Source organism: Castanea sativa, chromosome 2, assembly GCF_040712315.1.
Source record: "Castanea sativa cultivar Marrone di Chiusa Pesio chromosome 2, ASM4071231v1".
NCBI lineage: Eukaryota > Viridiplantae > Streptophyta > Magnoliopsida > Fagales > Fagaceae > Castanea > Castanea sativa.
Window position 1 is genome coordinate 21,007,352 of NC_134014.1, and position 3,304 is coordinate 21,010,655.

A 3,304-nucleotide genomic window follows, 5' to 3' on the forward strand; every position below is an offset into this window, starting at 1 on the left:
GTTAATAATTTTAGGACACCCTGATTAATAGAATTATAAGGCAATCCCAATTTTACTTTTACTAATATAGGGAGAGAAATTCGCTGAGGAAAAGGTTTGGATACGTTCAATCACTTACGTACTTAACTCTTCTTCTTCTTCTTTTTTTTTTCTTTTTTTTTTAGTTTCTTTCCCTTTTATTTTCTGAATGTCCATATTTTCACCTAGTATACCTCCACTTCTCCAGCCAACGGAGAATCAGATCCGAATTCACGGACTACAAAGATGGAATAGCCTACCATTATGAAGTCAGTCCTAGCCTAGCCAAGTAGCCATGCCCATGTGGGTGGTAAATGGGTATGGGTGCGTCAGAGTTGCGTGTCTTTTACCGATTTGCATGGTAGGGTTTTCTTTATGTCAATAGCAGTGGCGAACAGTTCAGTCATAAAAGACTGATGCACCAAGAGCGTGGTGGTAATGGTGGGGTACGTGCATCATCCATTAATGTGACAATTAGTTGGTAGTTGAGACCCATTGAATGCAAACGCAGACTAGTTATGCACTATACCTCTATTATAAAAACCCTCGCACCTGTAAAGCTTCCATCAACAAGCAGCTCACACTCCTAAAGATACCACCAAAATGGCAAGTGGCACTAGGAGAGTTGCTTTGTTATCTTTACTTTGTCTTCATGTTTTTGTAGTGAGTGTGGTTGCAAGGAATGTGGTGAGTGTGAAGAACGAGGAGGAAAAGTTTCTAACCATTGAGAAGGGAGGTGGGTTTGGTGGGGGAGGTGGATTCGGAGGTGGAGGTGGTGCTGGCGGTGGGTTTGGAGGTGGTGCTGGTGGTGGGTTCGGTAAGGGTGGCGGCATTGGTGGTGGAATTGGTAAGGGTGGTGGAGTAGGAGGTGGTGCTGGTGGTGGCTTTGGCAAGGGTGGTGGCATTGGAGGTGGTGCTGGTGGTGGCTTTGGCAAGGGGGGTGGCATTGGTGGTGGGATAGGTAAGGGTGGCGGTGTAGGAGGTGGTGCCGGTGGTGGCTTTGGCAAGGGCGGTGGAGTTGGAGGTGGTGCTGGTGGTGGCTTTGGTAAGGGTGGGGGAATAGGTGGTGGAATAGGAAAGGGTGGTGTTATTGGCGGTGGTATTGGAAAGGGAGGTGGAGTTGGTGGTGGTGCCGGTGGTGGATTTGGTAAAGGTGGAGGCATTGGCAAGGGTGGTGGTATTGGAGGAGGAGCTGGTGGTGGATTTGGAAAAGGTGGTGGGATTGGTGGTGGTCATGGTGGTGGAATTGGTGGCGGTCATGGTGGAGGTGTTGGAGGAGGAGCTGGTGGTGGATTTGGAAAAGGTGGTGGAATTGGTGGTGGTCATGGCGGAGGTATTGGAGGAGGAGCTGGTGGTGGATTTGGAAAAGGTGGTGGAATTGGTGGCGGTCATGGTGGGGGTGTTGGTGGTGGAATAGGTGGCGGTCATGGTGGAGGTGTTGGTGGTGGTGCTGGAGGAGGATTTGGCAAAGGTGGTGGAGTTGGAGGTGGGGGTGGTTTTGGAAAAGGTGGTGGCATTGGAGGAGGGATTGGTAAAGGTGGAGGATTTGGTGGCGGCATTGGAGGTGGATCTGGTGGTGGTGTTGGTGGAGGAGCAGGTGGAGGTGGTGGATTTGGTGGAGGAGCTGGTGGAGGAGTAGGTGGAGGTGGTGGATTTGGTGGAGGAGCTGGGGGAGGTGGTGGATTTGGTGGTGGTGGCGGCGGCTTTGGTGGAGGAGGCAGTGGTGGGATTGGACACCACTAAACTTTACATTGCATGGAGTCTCACATTAAGAATGAGATTTTTTTTTTCTCAAGAGTATGTAAAACATAATAAGAATGGGATATATTACTAATTATTAGCTTCATGTATTTCTGTATCAGTAATTTAAAATATTTTATAGTTGCACGGGTAATTACCAAGTCTGTTTAATATGCTTATCTTGAGTTCTTCCTACTAAAATATAAAAGTGCATTTTATATATATATATATAAAATGCTATTCTTGTTTGGATCACATATGGTGATGCCGAAATATATATGACCATAATATAGATTATTCTTATTATTATTATTATTTTCAAATAACATAAATTCAATTATTAGTGATTGATCACAATACAATGAAGCATTAAAGCTTCATATTGTTCAATTAAACATACTTTTGTACTTAGTTATTAGGGATTCAATGCGTGTGAAATGGCGCGAGATAATGGGTGCTTCATCCCCATTCTATTTCCTTTTTAGGGTGGGTTTGAGGTGGATTAGGAATGTTTTATTAGTCCTAATGAGATTGATGAGATCAATATGAAATATAGTATCCGTTTGGATACAAATAATCTATGTCTACGTTTTCTCTCTCATGTCTCTTTTTTTTTTTTTTTTGCATGAGTTTCAGGAGACAAAGGCTACTGTGTATGAACAGTAACCGCACTTGTTGACTTTTTCTTGTGTGCATCCGAGCACTGTTTACGGACCCACAAACTCACTTTTTATCAATTTTTTTATTAAAAATGAGTCTCATGGTACTATTCATATATTTAAAAATTATTTTGCTACAGTGTTTTCAGTTTTCAATTTTCAACAATAAATTTTATCCAAATGGACTCATAAAGGAAAACGGAACTGAAAAAGTATCAAGAGAAAATGTGAGACAATATTTTTCAAAATGATAATGAAATACGTACAAAAAATTAATTATAACTAAGATATGTATAATGATTAAATTATATATAAAAATAATTTAAATATATATTAAGTAAAATATGTATATATACATTTCGAAAGGGGTGGGGTAGGGTTAGACAAGATGGGACAACAAACCCCTTCCCACCCTGTCACCTCTTCGAGGTGGGGCAAGAAATTTTTGCCATCCCTATTGGTTATTACATTAAGAGACAATAGAAAAGATTGTTATTAAAAGGGGTAAAATAGTAAATTTCATTTAATAACTAATTTCTCTCCACATTTTCTTTTAATTTGGGAGAATAGTTTTTAGTGGGTTGAGTGGAAAACTCCCCACCTATCTTGTTTTCTATCTTATCCTCATTTCCACCACACAAAATAATGAAAAACTTTCATTTTCTATACTCAACCAAATGGAGGCAAACCATTATATATAGGTGTTTGGGGGCCTTTTTTCAGTGCTCGGCCAAATGTGGTCCACTGGAGGGGTGACCTTGCTAGGCCTAGGTTGGTATAGGGAGTTGCATCCGGAACTCAACATTGGGCCACATGGTCCAATGGCTACCAGCATATTTTAAAGCCTACAAAATGGGTAAAACCCAAAGTCTAAGAATCATGATAAT

At 41.7% G+C, this 3,304-nt stretch overlaps 1 protein-coding gene across 1 annotated transcript; it reads left to right on the forward strand.

The window, feature by feature from the left end:
- Positions 1–572: 572 nt before the first annotated feature.
- Positions 573–1,935, forward strand: LOC142623913 (uncharacterized). Its single transcript, XM_075797393.1, has one exon. It carries the CDS (start codon positions 622–624, stop codon positions 1,759–1,761), a length of 1,140 nt encoding a protein of 379 aa, XP_075653508.1. The 5' UTR covers positions 573–621; the 3' UTR covers positions 1,762–1,935.
- The last annotated feature ends 1,369 nt before the right edge of the window (positions 1,936–3,304 follow it).

Bases quoted from the DNA above. Each gene is read 5' to 3' on its own strand.
- LOC142623913 (XM_075797393.1), top strand. From the start codon at position 622: ATGGCAAGTGGCACTAGGAGAGTTGCTTTGTTATCTTTACTTTGTCTT.